This window comes from Gymnoscopelus microlampas, assembly GCF_963454915.1.
Source record: "Gymnoscopelus microlampas genome assembly, chromosome: 5".
In the NCBI taxonomy this organism is placed as follows: domain Eukaryota; kingdom Metazoa; phylum Chordata; class Actinopteri; order Myctophiformes; family Myctophidae; genus Gymnoscopelus; species Gymnoscopelus microlampas.
Genome location: NC_139942.1, coordinates 18,035,342 through 18,057,160, shown reverse-complemented (window position 1 = coordinate 18,057,160; position 21,819 = coordinate 18,035,342). Strand labels below are relative to the sequence as shown.

The 21,819-nt window shown below is 41.6% G+C and overlaps 1 protein-coding gene across 2 annotated transcripts; it reads left to right on the top strand.

Annotated features, from left to right (window-relative positions):
* Positions 1–489: 489 nt before the first annotated feature.
* Positions 490–20,014, top strand: ripk2 (receptor-interacting serine-threonine kinase 2). Of its 2 annotated transcripts, none has more exons than XM_084057824.1 (11): positions 490–1,077; positions 1,816–1,969; positions 3,087–3,242; positions 4,157–4,314; positions 5,713–5,762; positions 6,422–6,583; positions 8,628–8,713; positions 10,559–10,645; positions 11,341–11,434; positions 12,238–12,498; positions 13,716–20,014. In XM_084057824.1, exons 1-11 carry the CDS (start codon positions 872–874, stop codon positions 14,072–14,074), a joined length of 1,773 nt encoding a protein of 590 aa, XP_083913950.1. In that variant the 5' UTR covers positions 490–871; the 3' UTR covers positions 14,075–20,014. The 2 variants fall into 2 exon arrangements, with proteins under 2 accessions (XP_083913950.1, XP_083913949.1); XM_084057823.1 differs by having other exon boundaries at positions 11,338–11,434.
* Positions 20,015–21,819: the final 1,805 nt, after the last annotated feature.

Genomic DNA, 21,819 nt, shown 5'->3' with positions numbered 1-21,819 from the left:
TACTTTATTTTCTAGGGGAGGCTAGATTTTAGTTGGGCAGGCGGCCGCCTGCCCTGCCTCTATGGTGGGTACGCCACTGGCAGTTGACCTGGTGGCAGTGGCACATCTCAGCCTTTTTACTTTCAAGGACCCCCAGTTTGATATACATAAGGTGACGGACCCTATGGCCCTTAGGGTGGGCCCGTTTGATAACTTATTTTTATTTTGATCTCTGAAACCCTAATCTGAGAGAGTCTGACTGTGTGCAAGACAGTGTTCTTTTGTTTCCTCTAGAGTTACAGACCCATATCGGGGTCCATTTGAACCCTTGGTGGTCCCCAGGCCTGAGGTTGATAAGCGACGGTTTGATTGGTCCATCAGAGAGCGTCATATAGCCAATCACAGCACTACATCCCTCCAGGCCATGGGATGTTGTGAGGTATAATATAACTCCGCCCCGCCCACCCCGGAAGAAGGGGGCGTGACGTCACTAGTGGCAGCCAACACACACAACGCACACCTGCCATAATAAATGACAACAGACACCGCAGTACTTCTACTTCCATATGAAGCAGCCGCACACGCACATAATGCGTTATAGCGGCCATATGACGCCTTTACTTATCTATTAGCTGATTAAATCGTGACATTATTATTATTTAAACCCGTCTTTGACAGTCGGACGCATAATAGCTTCCTAGCAGCGAGTAGCTGGGTCTGAATGGAACATTAATTTTGTGAATGGGGCTATAATAGTGGATCTGTACTACGTTCTCCTCCGTGACTTCATTCAGGTTCAGTCCAGTGGATGATTCACACAATACATGATAATAATCCTTCTCCCAGCTTCCAGAGTTAATCACCGGACCGATCAGGCTCAGCAGCCCCGGGTATGGAGCCTCCCAGCACGGGTAACACGGGCTGTGTGAACATCGGCAGTCTGACCAGCACCCTGCCCGTCATCCCCTACCAGAAGCTGACCGACCTGCACTACCTGAGCAAAGGGGGCTTCGGCACCGTGTTCAAGGCTCAGCACTCCGACTGGAGGACCACCGTGGCCATCAAATGCCTGAAGCTAGACTCTCCCGTCGGTGAAAGGTGATCTATTAAATACGTTTGTGATTGCACTTCTTTAACCTATACATGCGATGTTTGATCCTGAAATGAAGCTTGATGGCCGTGTATGTATGTAACGTTACGTTACTGCTTCAAACTGGAGCTGACATTAATTTGTGCGGCTGCCTGGTGATGACACTTATCCTATCACTTATCCTCAACCTATCAACCTGTGGATCGGGACCCCCAGGGCCAGGGGGGTCTTTACATGATTTTTTTTGGGGGGTGGGGGTCCCACTCCCCAGATGACAGTGAAGTGACATCAAAAGTAATCAATGCAAAAACTGGTCAAATATTGGCCAAAAGAAAGTGGCAAAAATGTGAAAATAACCGATCTACAAGCTCACAACAAAGACCCCCCCATAACCTTATGCACAAATGGTGCCACCCATCCCTCCTTTACCAGCTGCAATATTAGCTACACATTTATGTATCAATAATTATAGTACAGTAGAGTAATATTTGATATTCTGAAATGGGCCATTCCGCATAATGAGTACTTTTGCTTTCAGAGATTTAAGTATCTTTTGATCCTAATACAATATGCGCTTTTAGCAAAGTCAAATTTTGAATGCACGACTTTCACTTGTAACTTAATGGCCAATGTATTTATTTTACTGTGGCATTTCTACTCTTACTTAAGTAAAACGATCTGAGCAGTGTGAGTACATCTTCCAGCAGTGCTTGCTTGCTCAAAGGCATGATGTGATGGTGTTTCAGGGAGAGGAACTGTCTGCTGAAGGAGGCAGAGGTTCTCCACAAGGCCAGGTTCAACTACATCATCCAGATCTTTGGCGTGTGTAATGAGCCAGAGTTCTTCTGCATCATCACCGAGTTCATGAGCAACGGCTCCCTGGATGTGCTGCTCCATGAGGTTTGTACCTACTGTACCTACTGTACTTTACAACAGTATGCTCTGGGTGCTCTTCAGTGCTGTATGTCAGTGAACTGGAGTCTCAAACTGTTCCTTTTTTACTTTTTTTTACTAATTGAAGTATTTAAAAAGTAATTTACAGCCCTGGCGTTAACCAATTTGAACCCTAGTGTCCCTATTCTGGGGCTAATGTTTGAAGATATTTATTATTTAGTGTAGAGCAAAAACAGGAGGTGGCCTAGTATAGGTCCTACAGTACAGTATGGCAGAGTGAAAGTGAATAAATGGAGAGAGACAGAGGAGAAAGTGACACATAATGACAAGAGGTAATTTCCCAGTAGAGTCAGTGTATCCATCTTGTTGCTTGGTTTCAACAGAGTAGACTGTGTATATCCTTCCACTTTCACTTCTGTTTGCAAACTCACAGGCGGGTATTTGGAGAATGCAACTTTACAACATAGATCAATCTCTGTTAACCACAACGTAAAGACTGTTAACCATGACATCATAGAGGCCTCCGAGTACTCTGCACTGGATGGTTAGGCTAAAAAAACAAAACAACAACAACAACAGCCATTACACTTAAACCCTACACTTGGTTGACCGGATTCCCATGGACTCTGCAGTCTCAAACATTTTCATGTCGTGTGGCCCAGCACATATTTTGTGCAGTAAAATAAGCAATACATTCTCATTGCCGTAAAGTGAATTAACATTTCTTTATTGTTCATTAATACGGTCTCACCATGGGGTCCCCACAAAATTAGTTGGCATCAAAATCTCAAAATCTGTTGACCACTTAAATCCTATACATCTACAAACTCAATGTGAACTTGTAGATCTGCTATTTTCAAAAGCACAACTTGAAAGTATTTTAAATCATTCGAATATTTTTTGAAATATTTTAACAACACGAATCCCTTTGTGGTTTTCCCTGCCACAAATTATTTTCAAAAGGGGTCCGCGGTCAAATGCATTTTAATTTGGGGGTCCTTGACTTTAATGCGTTTGAGACCCATTTCCTTCACTCCCTGAACACAAGTACAGTATGGAGTCTTTCCTCCTGTATGTTTTTTTTTACCTGGTTTCTTCTTCTTCTGTGTGTGTGTGTGTATAGAGGAGTTTGTACCCTGTGCTGGCCTGGCCTTTGAGGTCGAGGGTTCTCTACGAGATCGCCCTGGGGGTCAACTTCCTCCACAACATGACCCCGCCCCTACTGCATCACGACCTCAAGACGCAAAACATACTAATGGATGGGGAATATCATGTCAAGGTGTGTGTGTGTGTGTGTGTGTGTGTGTGTGTGTGTGTGTGTGTGTGTGTGTGTGTGTGTGTGTGTGTGTGTGTGTGTGTGTGTGTGTGTGTGTGTGTGTGTGTGTGTGAGAGTTTCTGTGAATTTATCCAGTATGAATTTTAATAATGAGCATGTTGAACAGTACTGCTATGGTAAAGGAGCACTTCACCCATTTCAACCTGTATCTTCATGTGGTCCTCACTAATGCTCATTCTAAGATGCCACCATTGATGTTTACTCATTCTGTGTCTCAGAGGAGGGCTGTGGACAGTTCAGAAACCTGCCTACCAATGACATCATTGATGGGGATTCCAAGCTAATACAAACTACAGCCCGTCTCTTAATGGACAGCTAGCATTCTGAAATAGAAATGACCAAACCTGCCTGCTGATGATGTCACTGGTAGGCAGGTTTCAGAACTGTGCCTAGCCCTCTGAGACACAGAGTGAGTAGACAGAAATGGTGCCATCATGTAATGAGCATCAGTGAGAACCAATATGCAGTACGGTAAGGTTGAAAATGGGTCAAGTGCTCCTTTAAATGTGTGAGTGAGAGATGTTTGCATTAATTATAACTATATATATATAATCTGAATCCATTTGCATGCATAAGTTATTGAGTTATCAAGAGTCCAATTAGACTCCCTGTGACCCTCAGAAAAGATGATGGTAGTGGCTTAGTGTATGAATGAGCATTTATGAAAATGTAAAAAAAAAAGAGCTATTTCTGCTCACTGGATTAGTCACTTTTCTCTCTGAATATACATGTGGCCCACCCATCTGACCACTTGTTAAGTGGTCATAATGGGTGGGCCGCGATCACTGGAAAGTGATTTTGATCCAAAAAGGGTTAGGAACCACTGCTCTAACACTGGGCCAAAATGTTGTGCGCAGATCGCAGACTTTGGCCTTTCAAAGTGGCGGCAGCTGTCCATCAGTAGAGGCTCTGGATCCAAACCCCCGGAGATGGGGGGCACAGTGATCTACATGCCCCCTGAGCAGTACGACCCCTCCAACTGCCGACGGGCCGACGTCAAACACGACATGTACAGGTGAGACCCCGCAGCCCACTCACAGGAACCTCCACCAAAGTAGAGAGCTGTGAGCGTACAGTATTTACAGTACATGCTCCTACTGTAGGGCTGGGCAATATGTCGATATTATATCGATGAGGAGTGCATTGGGAGAAGGATGCTGAAGATGGAATTGCCAGGTAAGAGAAGAGGAAGGCCAAAGAGGAGGTTTATGGATGCGGTGAGAGAAGACACGCAGGTCACAGGATGCAGAAAACAGAACCAGGTGGAAACAGATGATCCACTAATAGACTATGGCAGCCCTGATGTGAATTAGCCGTAAGAAGAAGAAGATAATCGATATTGTTATATCAGACTAGATATAGCTTGGGATTTTGAATATTGTGATGTGGCAAAAGTTTTTTCTTCCCCTGGTTTTAATCACTTAAGCCTTATTTGATACTTTGAACATTGAAAAGTTGTCCAAAATGTTCAAAAACAACTAAAGTAGCTGATCTACAAGCTCGGCTATTAACCCTTTAAGACCTGAGGCTGATTCTAAAAACGCCTTCTAAATCCTAACAGTTTTTTGGAAAAACTTATGTTGTACAGTATATAGCAACATCTAAAATGAAATGACACATTTGCTGTCCCGAATTGAAGGGGTTAAATAGCGGATCCACAAGCTCACAACGCGTCACATTGTGAGCTTGTGGATCGGCAATTTTAGCTTTTTGGAAAATGTTTGAGAAATGTAAAATGTAATTCATAATATCACAATACGATATTATTGTCACAATATCGATGTCGAGGCTTTTTGTAAAAATATCATGATATTTTATTTAACTTAGATCGCCTTTTAAACAGAGATGTCAACAGCACAAAGTCAAAGTTGCAGATGATCTCTTCAGTGTGAACTCTTATCAAAAAGTGCTGACTTGTTTATACCAGTACATGATTACAGATGATATCAGGGATATGTATTTCATCTGTGCAGGTCAGGATGACCCATCAACACTGCAGGTTAGGTATAATCCGAAAGCAGGCAGTGTGGCAGCTCTTGGTAGATTCTAAACGTACCAAACTGGAACATTGGGCCCAGGAATGAATTCAGCCTGTGCTGTCCTGCCCCCATCCAGACCAGGACAGCACTAGATTTATGTAGTGCACCTCACAGCCAGCCAGAGAGGTGCTGATTTCACTCCTCTTGGAGAGAAGGAGGGCTAAAAATGATAGTTGTTACGAAGTTCTTCCCCAGGTATCTTGACGTTCTCGGCAAGCTGGTTTGAAGGAATGCCTGACTAATCGTATCATGTCCACGACATACCTGAGAAAAGGCTAACGAAGTGCTTCTCATGAATTCCTCTATCAGTCAAGTGGGGTTCCATTTAACAGGAATGATATGACTTCTTTCTCTAACTGACTTATCTCCTGCAGCTATGCCATCATTATGTGGGAGGTGCTGTCCAGGCGGATTCCATATGAAGGTATTTATACCGCATTCGTGCAAACATAGTGGAAGTTGCTGATCTACAAGCTTGTTGTGAACTTGCAGTTCTTTAAACATTTTCTTTTTTTTGTAATCTTTGCCTATAATGACATGCCCAAAATACGGACACCAGGTTGAAAGCATTTAATAGAAATGTGTAGGCTAATCCAGAGGTTCTCAAATAGTTTTTAGCTCTGGCCTAGCTTATTTCGAACAATCCTCAAGGACCACCCACCCCTATTTAGTTTATAAGAAGGCATAACACAGTCTTTTCTATTTTATTTTTAATGTTTAATTAGTATTTGACATAACATTAATGATCTAAAAGCCAGATTTCTACTTAGCTGCGTGCTGGTGTCGCACACCAAAAATAGCCAATCTGCTAGTTCTACAAGTGCAAGCTATTGTGAGCTTGTAGACCACCTATAATTATGCCATGGGCTAATCTTTATCTAGGCTATTTTAAAGATCAACTTTGTCATTCTCTTGTCCCTTTTTTGTTAATTTTATTTCCCCCGTCCACTTAGCAAAGTAATGTTTTGTGCGTGTGCGTGTGTGTGTGTGTGTGTGTGTGTGTGTGTGTGTGTGTGTGTGTGTGTGTGTGTGCGTGTGTGTGTGTGTGTGTGTGTGTGTGTGTGTGTGTGTGTGTGTGTGCAGAGGCGACCAACCCCATGCAGATCATGTTCAGCGTGCTGCGTGGCCTGCGTCCAGACACAGGCACAGAGAGCCTGCCCCCCGACATCCCCGGCCGAGAGACCCTCGTCAGCCTCATGACCTCCGCCTGGACCGCCAACCCAGACGACCGCCCCTCCTTCCTCAGTAAGCTACACCTCGAGTGGTCACGGAGCCCTAAACTCCTAAATTTGTCCGCGGACCCCCATCTGAAAAGATTTGGTGCCAGGGACCTCCATAAGAGAAGATTTGTGTTGTTTCTAAATGATTCCAACATTTTCACAATTTTTCAAGATCTTTCAAAACATTTCCGAAAATAGTGTTAGAGTGGTTTTTGATTGATTGAATGCTTTATTAGTCAAAAATGTAAACAGCACGTGGTACAGTCAGACATTAAGGTTAAAAAGATAACACAAAAAAGTTTCCATTGTGGTCCTACAGTATGTATTCAATTCATCAACATAGCATACAAATAAGACAATAATACATGTCATCAACAAATACAAAACTACAATACTTTACTGTATGTACAAGGGAGAAAGAGGGAAAACGGCGGCAGGGAATGATACCTCCTTTCTGTGGGAAATTGCATTTACCTCCCCTTGTCTCCTGATAGATTTTTCAGGCCAGTTTTGAAAGAAACCAGTGAGTTACATCTTTTAATAGATGGTGTCAGGGCATTCCACATTTTGGTGGCAGAGTAGTAGAATGAGCATTGTTTGTTCTATATTTGGGTGGTACCAGATCGTTGTCGCTCCCTCTAGTATTGTGTCTGTGGGTGTAACTGACTTTGGAGAAGTAGTTAGTCAGATATGAGGGTATTGAGGGCACTGCCCCTTTGACTATCTTAAATACCAATCCCATTTTGATTTGCTTAACCCTGTCTTCTACTCTGAGCCGTCCCAGACTAGCAAAGTGTGTTGGAATTAGGTGGGTCATGGGCTTAAGGCCGAGTAGTTGTCGAATCGGTTTGTTTTGGGAGGTGTTATTTTGATGCTAAATTAACTAATTTAGCTGTGGTCCCCTTGGGGAACCCCTTCAAAGACCCCTGGGGGTCCCCGGACCCCACTTTGAGAACCAGTGAGCTTCACCACATCTGGGCCTTATGACTTAAAAGTGTTAGCACAATGTATATGGATACAAACACAGACATTCTTACATCTCAGTACTATCAAATGTTCTCTAAACTCGCACGGCTCAGGGTGTGTTCTATGTCTTTATTTACTGAAATCTGATTTATGATTAACGAGTTAAAGGGGAAGCTCCATAGTGAGAGGAGATAAGTTTGTTGAATTATGTTCCCTTACATAATTGAAAGACAGACAATGAAAATGATATCAATATTGCATTTTTTATTTAATTTATTCACCACAATCACCCAGGTGTCCCTACTTTAGATGATATTTATATAGTAGTAAATATTTAAACATTTTTGTTGTGAGCTTTTGTTGTTTATGTTTAAATGGGTCCTAAGTGGTTAAAGTATGTCTATCATATTGGAGAACTAGATATATTACCCGCCAAGGTGACGTGTGGCAATAGAGTTTGATGACATGCCACTTCAGCAAATGGTCTTTGCATAGGCCTGAATGTGACCATGACTGAGCAATGTTGCTGGAGGAAGTGAAACATTTAGCCATGCTGCCTTCTGTACTAGAACTGAAATGTAACACATTTTAATGTGTTGCATTCATTTTCACAGACACGTTAGTCTCCCTCCTTTATAAAGTTAAGATTAGGACTTTGCAATGAACTAATTGGTCTATAACCGACTTAGTCTTGCTCATGTAGGTTAATTGAATAATTGAGAAGCAGTTTTTTGGGAGGATAATCGTTTGATTTCTTACGTATCAACGATACAGCATTTTCTGTGAAGAGCTGGAGAGACATAGAGACTCCTGTTACTGAACATACACTCTATAGCAATGAGTATATAATCAGAATATAGAGCTATTTTACCAAAGAAAATCAAAGTGTGCTTGTAGATCTGTTATTTTCACTGAAAAAATATATCATTATTAATAAATCGTAATCGAGGTAAAAGTTTGAAATAATCGTCATATTGTAGTTAAAATACTTTGCTCAATGTCCTTTTACATTGAGGACAACCTTGCTTGTCATGTCAGTTGGATGATGTGTACTGTCCTCCACAGAGCTTCACAGTGTGGTGTATTTTCTGTCTCTTATCCAGAGTGTTTGATTGAACTGGAGCCCATGCTGAGACGATTTGATGAGATCGACTTCTTGGAGGCGGTGCTGGAGGTCAAGAAGTCAAAGGTCAGTCAGGGGGCAGAATAGGGCTGGGCATCACGGACAAAATGTAATATCAGAATATCTTTGACCAAGTACCTCAGTATCGACTAGAAAAAGTGCTCCTCAGAGCACAGGTCTCCGCCAGGTCAGGTACTGTAGGTTATTGTGGGCCAGCAATGTTTGGAATTCACCAATCAGGATGTAATATGAAAAATTGGACGGATCCGTCTTGATCACTTGACTATAGAGATAATGTGTACCGATTTGCGTGATGTTTGGACCGAATTTGTAGGAGTAATACAACTTTGGCCTCCTGGTGACGCTATAATAGGGCAATGTTTAAGGGTGGCATTTGTTCCTCAACGCAGTGCAAATGTGTGTGCAAAGTTGCACCGCAATCGGACACTGCGTTCATGATTTGCGGCATTTTGTTAAAAATGGGCCACTCCTGCAAAGTTTAGATGTCGATCTTAGCCAATCAGAACGGAATATGAAAAATCAAACAGATCCGCCTTGATCACATGACTATAGAGATCATGTGTATTTGGATAAAATCTAAAGGAGTAATATAAAAACCACCTCCTGGTGGTGCTATAAAAGGCAGATGTGAAAAATGCTGGGCTAAGGTTTTTCCTTGGCCTCTAGGGAGTGCGCATACAAAGTTTTACACAGATCGGTGCAGTTATATGTAAAAACACGAATTGGCCCGTTATAGGTATATCTTTTTTTTTTCACGGAAATCAGATGCTGCGTTCATGATTTGAGGCATTTTGTTAAAAACGGAGCTCTCCTGCAAACTTTGGAAGCCAATCTTAGCCAATCAGGATGGAATATGAAAAAGATACTTAGACAATGACATTTTTGATAAATATTCATCAGTAATGCATATATAATAACTACCGTAAGTGTGTAAAGTAAAGGTAATAGAACAGCTAGAACAGCAAAAATTATGTTATTAATTTTTAATGAACACACTTCTCTATGGCCTCTTGCAAACCTACTCCGAAATTGACCTACGATGAGTGGCTGTGAATGTGTTTTTGCTGCGTTATTCAGGTGCATAGAAATGTTTGGCCTCGGGCCCGGACTGTTGGCCTTGGGGTCCGGGCACCTAGGCTCCTATGTAGCCTGACAGTGCATCGCGAGTTCGAGTCCTGTTCCCAACGATCTTTACCTTTACCTTTACCTCTACCTGTTGCACAACACTTACTTACATACAGTAGTTATTGCTCATGCTGGTGTGAGATGATTTCTTCACCCGTAAACCAGGAGAGAAATGATAAGCAGTTCAACTTGTGACAAATAGATGACTGGACATATTTGAAATTTCAACACTATTGACCCAATGGACACATCCTTCCTTGTTTTGTGTGTGTGTGTGTGTGTGTGTGTGTGTGTGTGTGTGTGTGTGTGTGTGTGTGTGTGTGTGTGTGTGTGTGTGTGTGTGTGTGTGTGTGTGTGTGTGTGTGTGTGTGCGTGTGCGCATTGTGATCAATTTCATGTGTAACTGGATTCATGGATTTATTGCGTACCCTTTGTACTCAATGAGTACAATCTCATTGCTCTTATCTGAGCAAATCATACACTGTACATTGGGCAGAGATTTGTGTGTGTGTGAGTGTGTGTACTCTGCCAATTATGTGATTCTGATAGTTGTATTAGCCGGGTGAATTTAACTGTCTACCTGTAGATTTGCTTTGCATCAGTTTTCACTGTGTGTGTGTAAGTACATTTTATTTATATAGCACTTCTCACAGAGAAAACTCAGTAAGCGCTTTACATACCAACATATTTAACAAAAAACAGCAGCAAAACAGTACAATATGTACAGTACAATAAGTGTGTGTGTGTGTGTCTGTGTCCCCACAGCTGATGAGGGGTGCAGGCTGTTGCACGGCCACGTGTGGGAAGAAGAGGGAGGACAAACCCGTCAACACTGAACCTTCACCCTTCTACGTAGGCAAAACACTGACTTGACATACTTTCACTCACCACCTTAAATGCACCTTTCTAGTACTTTGTCTTTTTTAACCGCTTTCAAACTGGCATCCATATTTTGGGCATGTCATAAGCGGAAAAAAAAGATGATCTACAAGCTCTCAACATGTCACTTTGCGACGCCTTTGTGAGCTTGTCGATTGGCTATTTTAGAAATAGGGCTTAAGTGGTTAAATGGAGCGAAGTTTTTAAACTAGAAGAGGTTGGATCTGATGTTAAGTGACAACGAGTAAACAAAACGTCAGTCATTTCTAGATTTATGCTTTGTGACTGAAGTTGTTGGGGGGGGGGGCAAATACATTTTGGGGGTCCTTGACATGAAAACATTTGAGAGCCACTGATATAGAAACAGGATTTAGAAGACATTTGTAGAACCCCCAGAAGCAAAGATTTGAGGTACAAATGTTTGCCTTAAAAATATATATATATTCAAAGATTTGCACACATTTTCACGATTTTTCAGAAATAGCAGATCTACAAGCTCGTGTTGATCTGCTATTTTTGAATAAGCAAAGAAATCTAAAAATGACACTGATTCTTTTCCGGTCTAAATGGGTTAAATGTTATCTTAGAGCGGCCCTCTTGAATCTGTAAGAAACATCATAATTCATACTGTTATATATTTATTACTGTGTGTGTGTCTGCCTCAGCAGAGCTCTACCTCAGGCTCGGGGTCTTGTTCCTCCCAGGAGACAGAGATATCCCAGCCTGGCTTCCTCACCAACTCCAACACCCCACCGGGTACAGGTAATTACATCACACATCACACCTTCTTGTACACTCTCTGAGATAAATCAACACTGGTGGTCCGTAGCCTAATCATACATATCGACCTGTGCGGTCCTTGAAATTAAAAAGGTTGAGAATCAGCAGTTATAAAATACTAGCCTAGTTCCATACCATAGACCCCGCCCACTCTCTGAGTGGACTGCCTCTTGGTCTGGAGTTGTAAATGTGAACCTAACGGTACGTTTTAACAGCGGGCGACTCTCGGGCGATGCCGGGCGACATCGTCCAAAAAGATAAAGAAAATCCATCTTTCATCGCCCCCCCGCCCACTTCGCCCGCTCGCCAGTAGTTGCCGGCTCTCATAGACTTTCTTTATATTTTGGACGATGTCGCCCGAGAGTTGCCCGCTGTTAAAACGCACCGTTAGACTTCTCCGGTACAAAATGTGTTGTCCAATGAGAGGCGGAGGTGGGCGTGGGGATCCCTTAGGATTGGTTTAGGGAATTTCTAATCCCCTCCCCCTTGTAATCCCCGACACTGGAGCCAATTTCAGACTGAAGCTCCACGCAGCTTCAGTCTGATAATCAGGCTAATAAAATACCTCATATGTTGAAAACTGTAACCTTTCAGGATTTAAATTCAAAAGTAGCAGATCTACAAGCTCAAAACACGTCTGCTACTTGATGCTTTTGTTTGACGCTGTAGTATCATCAAGTAGTGAGAATATGGAGATTTCAGGTTTCTGCTCGACAGCAACGATATTTTAAATCTGACTACAATATCTCTCCCTGTCCTTACCATTCTCCCTTTCTCTCATCCAGGAGTGTCATCATTCATGCCTCACTCGCTGGAGCCTCCTCAGCCGCTGCGGGCCCAGAGCCCAACCAACAACAATCTGAACGACTTCTCCCAGGCTGCTGCTTCTATCAATTTTAAAGAATTAAACATCCCTACAAACCCATGCCTGCCCATTACTGAGTGTCAGACCGCTCTGGAAGAGCTGACCCTCAAACCTCGGTCTGAGCCCTCTGTGAAACCACAGCCACCACCACCACCACCACCACCACAGCCACCAAAACCAGGTAACTAGGGGCGCAAACAGTTAATAAAACTAATTGATTTCATCGATTTATAAAAAATAACCGCTAACTTAATTAAAGAATCGATTAATAATCTATCCCTATTTTGGGTATGGCATTCTATGCGAAACGCTTAAAATTGTTAAAAAGAAATTGTAATCTGTCAGATCTACAAGCTCACAGTGGGTTGCATCACGACTAGGGATGTGAGCAGCTGCTAATTTCACGATGTCTACAAAACGTTATTGTAATGTAAACGTTTCTTCGAATAGTCAAACACTCAGAAAATTGCCAAAACTGAGCACATTTCGATCTATATGGCCAAATCTCATCAGAAAACAATATTAGAGTATATACCATTTAAATGCTTATAAAATTCATATAAGTTACTTATTTTAAATGCGGTGTGCAAAAGTAGTTCAAATCAATTACGCGTTCATGCCCGCAAATTGGCCGCAAACATGTCCATCTCCAACAGGAGAGCAGTGAGTAAGCGAGAGACAAGAGAGACAAAAATGGACTTAATTGATCATTTCAATCAGTCATGATCTAATCTTAGATAATGTTCTGTGTTCGTCTACACAGCCAAAAGTTCAGACAATGAAATGGTTTACTAATTCAGTTGCCAGAACAGATGATCGCTAAATCAATTGGCCTACTTACATGTTGTGAATGAAATCTACGCCTGCTTTATCGTCATTTCCACCTCTTTCATCCTCAACCAAGCGTAAGACGCAAACATTCTTTGTTCCCGTGATATTTGATTAGTCTACGTTTGCATGCAGTCATCTTCAAATGTCAACAGTCAGTTCAGTAAATGTTTTCCACTGCGGTGTGGTTTCATAGCTGTCTCTGTATCAAATGGCTTTTCAGATGAAAGCCATTTGGTTATAAAAGAAAATTAAATTGGAGTTTATAGAAGATAAGTGATAATTTGATATTAATTAGATTCAGCGGCGGCCAGCAACATTGGGTATGATGCATACAGTATGTTGAATGAATCCAACAGGACACACCAGTCCCTCACTGGAGGTTCATTTAGTGTCACATCTGTTGCGTTTTTACGACTCAAACTGGAACCTCTCTTGTCTCCTCTTTGCTCGTCTTTCTTCTATTTTCCTTTCTGTTATTTTATTGTGTTGCGTTTTTAATTGTGATATGGATCACCTGGGTCTGAAATGAAGATTGAATTGAATTGAATTGAATTTCTCGAATTACAGCGGACGTCTTCCCCCCGCCGAGCCACTCCCCGCCCTCGCAGGGCCCCATCGCCCGCTGGATCGGCGAGCGGCGCGAGGAGATCGTCCTGCAGATGACGGAGGCGTGCCTCAACCAGAGCCTGGACGGCCTGCTGGCGCGCCAGCTCCTGATGGTGGAGGACTACGAGCTGGTGCAGGGCCGGCCCACGCGCACCTCCAAGGTCCGCCAGCTGCTGGACACGTGCGACCGCCACAGCGAGGACTTCTGCCGCGTCGTCGTCCGCAAGCTGCAGGACAACAGGCAGCTGGGGCTGCAGCCGTTCCCGTCCGGCCTGTGCTCCCCGACGGCCGGGCTGGTGCCCAGCGCCCCGGCCTTGTAGCGGGTCCCCCACCCCCCCCCCCCCCCCCCCCGCCCCCCAACAACAACGACACCCAGTCTGTTGGAGCAGGGGTTCTCAAACTTGTTTTTATTTATTTCACCCCAAGTTTGGTATGCATTAGGGCCACAAACCCTCATAACTCTGAGAGGGGTACAAATGGAAGCGAATGGACCCGTAAGGGTGCATTTGGTTCTCAACTGTCAATAACTTATTTGGGGACCCCCTGGAACTCCCTCAAGGACCCCTAGGGGGTCCCCCGGACCCCACTTTGAGAACGACCGTGTTGGAGTACAATGGTGGGGACGCTGTACAGACTAGGAAAGGCCTTGTGGAGCCGACCGTGGTGGTCTGTCGATTAGCGTTACGGAGCTCTCTGAGGTGATCTTTGGATCTGGATAAAGAAGGCGCTGGAGCAGCTCGGACAATTTGAGCCTTTTTATTTGGACCACAGGGTGCAAAGCACAGAAAAACAACGGCAACGCTTCGATGTCAGATTACATCTTCGTCAGGTTATGATCTTTGGATCGTTTGTAACCGGACTCGGACCCATGATTGTTATGGTTCCTTCACCCGGTCAGGTTCTCACAGAAGATAACTGAATTATATGAGACCAAAATGACCGATTGTCACATTGATGTTGCACTAAACAGGAGTCATCGTTAAAGACGCAAAGCAAAGCTACTGCGTTAAAAAAAAAAGGTGTTCAAAACATTGCTCAGAGCGCATTAATCAAAGACGAAGTTATATCCTGATATGATGGCCATCACCCAAGAGCTATAAACCGTGGGCTCGTATTATGATCATGCTATGCATTTAAATTATAGTAAAATACATTATTTTCTTTCCGTTCATTCTGAATGAACAGTTTGGCAGAGCTCAGTAGGAGGGAACAGACAAAGTTCCTTCAGAGTTCACTTTTATTTCTGGTTTATATCTGTCTGGAAAGCGTTGCATCAGAACGCCGCAAACCGGACACTCCTCCCCCATGCTCCCATAGAAAGGAAGTGGAACGGGACGCTGAAGCCACGTTTATGCTCTGACAAGCAAAAACGGCCGAGAACAGCAGACCTACAAGCTCACTACGTGCGGCGGATGCACCGCATTGTGAGCTGACATATGGTCTGCTATTTTTGTCATGCCACACCGCCGTGTGCGACGGAGCATAAAGTAGGCTTTACACTTCTGAAGTGTATGCGTGACCGCATCAATTATTTCGCTCCATGCACAACAGGTGCCGTCACACCCAGCTCAGAGCCTAATTAATTTGACTCAGCCATCCTGACCCTACACACTTGTTTGGGATTTAACTCACGTTTGTTGTATTATTCTTTTTTTTACTTGTTTCCAACGCGCGCAAAGTTAGCAGAATCTGCTAAAGGCCCATGATACCCAGTGGATCTGGGTAAACTACAGTGCGACAAGGACTGGCTGGTAGGCCTACAGCTTACAGCTAAAAACATTGTCATATCGTAGCGATGTTAGCTGATTTCTGCCAAGGAATTCATACATGTTTACCACCCAAGGTGGGTGTGAGGCCGCGGTGCGTACACTCACTCACACACACACACACACACACACACACACACACACACACACACACACACACACACACACACACACACACACACTGAGAATATGTGTGTGTTTGCATTGAAGCACACACGCATTAAACCATGGACATTGATGCGTTGAGCAAGGAACTCCGCAGTGCTAATAATAGCAACCATGAGGTCTTGTCACAGGAACAGGCACTTCGCCCAGATGCTTGGCTGACTGTTGGGACTTGAGTACAATATACACAACCTTGCACAACTTGATCCGCGTTTTGGAATGTGTTACAACTAGACTGTGTCAAATGATAAATGAAATGTGCCATGTCATGCTCCTGCCGGGGGCCTGCTGCTTCCCTTGCATAGTTTCACTGCAAGTTTTATCGTCCAGTGAAAGAGATCTGCTGGGAAATCGAGATAAGAGGAAGTATTTGTAACATATCGGTCAAAAGTTGCACGTGCGTGTGTGTGCGTGCGAGCGAGCGATTGGGGGCAACCGTCACTTTATCTTCCTGCTCCCAAATAGCCTGCCCTATGTTCCAGACAGGGAAAGACTGGACAACCGTTTCTATTTATACCTGAACTTATATAAATAATGATCTTCCTTGGTCTCTCCACTGCAGTAGTCTTGCAACACACAGAGCTTTAGATCTTTTAGCTCTGTAGAGACATAGCGTACCTGGATAAGAAGACCACATCAAACCTGCCTCGCTTTTTTTTAATCAAAACTAAACATAATGCTTTGATGTACAGCAGCGATTACACAACCTGCGGGTCTGGGCCCGCTGGTGGGCCATGAGGATATTGCAAGTCGGCCCCCAAATAAATGGCAAAACATTAAGATTGGATTGTTAATATAACGTTAATATAAAAAATAATGAATGTTAAAAAAAAGTATTTCGTAAAACCTTGACAAATGAGTTACTTAGTTCCATTGATCCAAGCCTGAACACGACTCTTTCGAGATGTTGAAGTGGGCCCTGATCCAGAAAGGGTTGGGACCATTGGACATCAATAGCAAGTCAGTTGAAGGCAGCAGTCACAGCTGCTCTGTCTTCCCTGTGCTGAATTTAATTTAAAGACCATTAATGTTGTTATTATTGTTGCTGTCGATCAGAAACCTCTTTATCTCCATATTCTAACTTTTTGTGTTTTTTTTGTACTTGACCATACTACAGCGTCACACAAACGCATCAAAAGTAGCCGATCCACAAGCTCGAAACGCGCTGCGCCGCGTCACGTTTTGAGCTTGTAGATCTGCAACTTTTGCTACTATTGTATTTTAATCTTGAAAAGTAACAGTTTTGGACGTATGAGGTTTCCACCCGACAGAGACGATCTGCTCTATCTTCCCTGTGCTACATTTCATATTAAGACTATTATTAATATTATATGCTCTCATCTGTTTAAAAGACAACCTGTTGTGCTGTCTGCCACTTACTATGTACATAGATTAATTTCAAGTCTTGCAGGCCTACTTGAACTTTCTCACAAGACATGCACCTCTAAATTTCAGTGTAGGGGCTAGAAAGAACATCGGAGAAAACGGCCACTAATATACAGTACAGTACCTACGCCCGCTGCTTTGAAAAAAACATTCCTGAGTTACCGTCCCAATATAAAGCCTTTGCATTGGTTCCGCGATGCAGTTTGTTTGTCAAATCTCCAAACAGTTTTCCACTCAGTTTTAGCCCCTACATTGAATTCTTATGTCACCACCAGACATATTGGTAGGCCTGATAGGTCTATCTGTCTGTCTGCACATAGACTCAACTGTTTTGATACTCACGTTCACGTTAACTCACTGAGTGCCATTAACGTGTTTCACGTGTTTTACCGCTATTGCGCAACGTGCCATTAACGCGTTTGATGTGTTTTTGAAAAAAATTGAAAAAAATGATTTTTTTTTTTTTTTTTTTTTTTTTTTTTTTTATGTTCAGAACCCAAGATATCATTACCTGAAGATGTGCAGCTCCATCCACTCCTTGTTTAACTTAGAACTAAAAAAGGCTATATCTCTCTTCCTAAGCACTTTTTGTTTTCTGTGAAAAAAAACTCTGTCACTTTTCAGAATCAATTCTGAAATAATTCTGGCAATCCTGGCACTCAGTGAGTTAAGATAAGGCTGTTACTATAGTTTCGTCTGCCTAAATGACATTAGCGCCTGTTTTTTTTTTTTTTTGCAGACGCAGTGCTCTCTGTCAGTTCACTATCAGGTGTGTTTGTGCCAAATTTCACACGAGTGATAACCTGCTATTTCCTCATCAGATGAAATGGCTAGGATTCCTAAACCATTTATCTACAGCCACTTCCGCACGTCTTTATGTATACTTTGTTTCTCTGAAAAGGGAAGCGAGAGAGCTGACACATAATTTACAGTCTCTCTTCGCTGACTTCCACTTCCTTAAAACAGGTGGTGACTTTACAGTATTATTGACGTGGAAGAGGTTGTCATCTTCATCTTCATTTCAAAATGTATGATTCAAGGTATTTATTGTTACATCTTATGACAAGTGTAAAATTATTTGAGTCTCATAGATGGAGGGATTTCTTATTTGATTAAATGTAATAGCTACTTTATGGCTTCCCTCATCATGAAGCACAAAATGTCCCCGTATACTGTGAAAGCATACTACAATATAGGCCTGGGTCATATGACCTCAAATCAATATCACATTTGTTTTCACATTTTTGCTTTGAATATGATGAATGAAAGACTATTATTTTAATCGTGAAAATAGCAGATCTACAAGCTCATCATGCATCGCATCGTGACACGTGAGCTTATAGATTGGCTATTTTAGCACGACACCATCGTACAGCTAAGGGGAAAGCATGGCTTAAGTGGCCAATCGGACCAATCAACTTTAGTCAATAAAAAAGAAAAAAAAGTTTAGAATTTTTTCATGTGGATTCATTGATATATAAGGAATTTTAAACATCTTCTTCTCAATTATTCGATTAACCTACAAGATGAAGTCGGTTAGAGGTTTTGATACGTGTTCAGTGAATTCCCCAGCCCTAGTACTACAGTATGTTTTCATTTCCTCAATAACAAGATAATGTCTCCTCCCAACATTTCCCACACTGGGACCTGCTCCCATAGACCCGCAGGAAGTAAGGTCACCACCGGTCACATGAGACACTGACAACAAGTCTACTAAAATGCCACGGCCGGGGAGTTGTTTTGATCATACTGTAAATCCTTGCTGTCGGGTAGAAACCTTGTATGTCCAAAGAACCTGTGTTCCAACAGGTCCAATGTAGTTATTATTTAGTCACTAGTTCTTGCTAATACTATTCATTGGTTAAATATTTATAAAACCCGCAGACACGCTTAACCACTTCCACTTTCTCTTAAAAAAAAAAAGATCCAGAATAGCGAAAATAGCAGATGTGACGTGTTGTGAGCGGCTATTTTAGCTACTTTTGTACAAAGAAGTGGGCATTAGTTAACAAAAAAAAAGTTTAAATATGGAGATAAGAGGTTTCTGCCCGACAAATCTACAGTAAGTACAGTGATGAAGGCAAGCCGGCAGGGTAGATGTGCTTCCAAATCTCCTCTGGACTCATTAATGCCTTGTCTTTGTGCCTCACATTATGATTTTTGTTTTTAAATGTATAATAATGTTACACCAAGAACATTTTACACATATCAAGCATCAATGAGAGAAAAAAAAGAAGGCAAAACTTGAGGGTTCTCAGTTTTGGCCTTAAATATGTCATGGTAACATTTTCTACTGTAGTTGATTTCATCTTTTTATATAATTTTCCTTTCAATGGTCTATTGTTGTTGTAAAGTGCATTTTGATATTTTAGTGACTGCCTTTTACAAAGTTGCAGCCTACTTTAGTGCCCAGGTCATCATCAATGTCAGCTGGCAAACAGTGTTGGGCAAGTTACTCAGGAAGAGTAAAAAGTTACTAGTTACTCATTACTCCTTTAAAAAGTAATATTACATTACTTTTCATTTGGCATCAAGAGAAACTAGTTACTTTATTTTAAGTTATATTACTATTATTATATTATTGTCTTTTTTCACATGTGGAAACCTACTATGGAGTATACATTATGGGCTTAATATATATTGTCTATAATCGTACAAAAACAAATCACTTTCATTGTAACATAGTAACTAAAAGTTATTGTAATATTATTACTGTTTTGACTATTGCTAGAAGTTACATTAGTTACTGAGGAAAGTGATACTATAACAGTAATATGTTACTTAGTAACTAGTTACCGCCCAACACTGATCATCAATGTCAACTGGCAAATGATCAGAGAAACCATAATGATTATACTATATATAAAGAAAGTGCAGTTGTTGCATAGTTATGGCTTCAATAGGAGCTACACCAATTTAAAGTATGTTTCAAAGACTTCATTAAAGTGGGTACATTGTTTTACCTGTCATCTTTCAATTCCCCTTTGACAAACATCCCAGTGGTATAAAGTAACTAAGTACATTTACTCAAGTACTGTACAATTAATGAGAGAGAGAGATGGCAGGAGCGCTACTGGTATCCCTCAAACCACCGGTGCTCATGAAAGGGAATAATATGAAAGAGCAAAAAAGGAAAAAATGTGCCAAAAAGGCACAAAAATCCAGGTCCAGGCACTCAGGTGGATTTGAAATAAAAAGCCTTTATTTGGGCAATGGGCTTAACAGAACATTAAAAAACACCAACGCGTTTCGGCAAACGCCTTCTTCAGGGTGTTGCTGTAGCAACACCCTGAAGAAGGCGTTTAAAAAACACCAACGCGTTTCGGCAAACGCCTTCTTCAGGGTGTTGCTGTAGCATTTTTTTGCCTTTTTGGCACATTTTTTCCTTTTTTGCTCCTACTGTACAATTAATGTTTCAAGGTATTTTTACTTTACTTAATTATTTCCATGTCTTTTCTTTCTCTATGTGAATGTATGTTGGCCGCGGACCCCCATCTGAGAAGATTTTGTGTAAAGGACCGCCATAAGAGAAGACTTGAGTTAAGAAATGTCTAAATTATTCAAACATTTTCTCAATTCTTCAAGATTTATCAAAATTGTTAAAAAAAGCAGATCTATAAGCTCACAATGCATCACATCGCAATTCGTTGTGATCTTGTAGATCAGCTATTTTCAAATACCCTAAGTATAACATAGGGTTAAAGTGAATAACCACTTTGCCCCTAGCGTCCCTATTCTTGGGTGAACACTTGGCAAAAATTGCAGATCTATAAGCTCACGACGCATCGTGTTACGACGTGTTGTGAGCTTGTAGATTGGTGAAGATATTTAGTGTAGAGCAGGGGTGTCAAACTCAATTTGGTGTCCGGGCAAGATTGGTCAAATTGTGACTTGAGGTGGGCAGGAACCAGTTGCGGACACACATGCGCGCTCACGCATTCAGTTATACAGCATTGTTTTTCAATCTGTTGTCTGAACTTGTCTCAGAAAACAAACAATGCAATTTGTAACAATAATAATAATTATAATAATTATAATTATTATTATAAACCATTTTAAGTAGAATAATTCAATTTGAAGTTAAACAATACCTGGTAATTTGTGTGGGTTGTTAAATAATTACATTTATAGAACAGTGGTGTAAAGTAACTAATTACATTTACTCAAGTACTGTACCTAAGTAAAGATTTGAAGTAGTTTTACTTCATTAGAGTATTTCCAATTTCCAGAACTTTTACTTCTACTCCACTACATCTCAGTCACTGCTATAACTACAGCGACCAGGCAGGTGAACACGTCATCTGCTGTTGTAGTGTCTGTCATAGGCACCAGCCCCACAAACTCCTCAGTGACGGTCAAAGATGCATCAACACCACGAATTTCCATGATTTTTCAAAAATAGCAGATCTACAAGCAGATCCACAATAGCAGATCTACTTTATATCTGCTATTTTTGAATAGCCAAATAAATCTTAAAATTACAGAGATGCTTTCCCCAGATAGAATGTTAAATACACTCTGAGTTCAAATAACACTGAGGATTTCACTGGGCAAGCTCCTGAGAAATAAAAGAAGCAGCTTTGATACATTTATTTTTTAACACATATATGATTAATGCTTCTAACTACCTATTATATATATTATATATATATATAATATAGACATAAAAAAGTTAGAGAACCACATTATAGCAACATAAGTGTTTCAGAAAACTGTTAGCATTTAGGAGACATTTGTAAAGATTTCCA